The 853-nt window shown below is 44.9% G+C and overlaps 1 protein-coding gene across 1 annotated transcript in view; it reads right to left on the minus strand.

Annotated features, from left to right (window-relative positions):
- Positions 1-853, minus strand: part of col28a1a (collagen, type XXVIII, alpha 1a) — an 87,036-nt gene that overhangs the window by 15,264 nt on the left and 70,919 nt on the right. The window contains exons 25-28 of the mRNA XM_020585977.1: positions 628-696; positions 454-522; positions 128-196; positions 6-15 (exon numbers count right to left, since the gene is read on the minus strand). Coding sequence (XP_020441633.1) covers positions 6-15; positions 128-196; positions 454-522; positions 628-696 — 217 coding nt within the window. The remainder of the gene's footprint in view (positions 1-5; positions 16-127; positions 197-453; positions 523-627; positions 697-853) is intronic.

Consider the following 853-nt stretch of genomic DNA (forward strand, 5'->3'; position numbering starts at 1 on the left):
AATGCCTCTGTCACCCTGTGTGTGTGTGACAGCACTCTTTATTACAGCAAACATACACTGATAATCTAAGGCAATGTGTGACAGGCTATGCTACTACTGAAACATGGACTGGCTGTATTGTTTGTACCTTCTCCCCTGGAAGGCCATCCCCTGGTGCCCCCCGAGGGCCCACTGGCCCCTGAAACCCAGGTTCTCCCTAAGAGTAAAGATTGATGAATCAGTAAGAGTGTAAGGGATATCATCAGCCTAAACATTTACCGTCAAGTCCTGTACATGGAGTGAAATGCCACTCATCGACTGTTTTGATGTAATAGCTCAATTTAATGACACAAGGGAGCAATTAGCATCCTTTAATAGATAAACATGGTCAGCTCCAGTTTAGCTGGGTGCTAAATCCGAAAGTTGTCTATACTGGCATCAAACTAGCATTGTTAAATGTTTTCTCTGGCACACCTTTGTTCCCTGGATGCCCTCTCCTGGAAGCCCTGGCAGGCCTGGTGGACCAGGCTGCCCTGTAACACCCTGGGAAACCAATACATTATAGCAATTGTCAAGGTACTGTATAAGGCTAATATCATTAGGATATGCACAGGAAATCTGCCTCATGCTGTATATAGACACACCAACCTTCAGTCCATAAAGTCTGATTCCAGGAGGACCTGATGGCCCCAGGACCCCTGGTAACCCTCTGTCACCCTGTCTCACAAAACAGACAGAACAAACTCAGAGTAAAAGTCCTTCCTACTAGTTAGCCATCACATGCAGCCCGGACAGTTTTTCATTTAATTTTTCAACTTTATTCACCCACAACCATGAATACATAGTACAGGATAAGGACATAACAATCTAAGAC

This window comes from Monopterus albus, unplaced genomic scaffold, assembly GCF_001952655.1.
Source record: "Monopterus albus unplaced genomic scaffold, M_albus_1.0 scaffold390.1, whole genome shotgun sequence".
In the NCBI taxonomy this organism is placed as follows: Eukaryota; Metazoa; Chordata; class Actinopteri; order Synbranchiformes; family Synbranchidae; genus Monopterus; species Monopterus albus.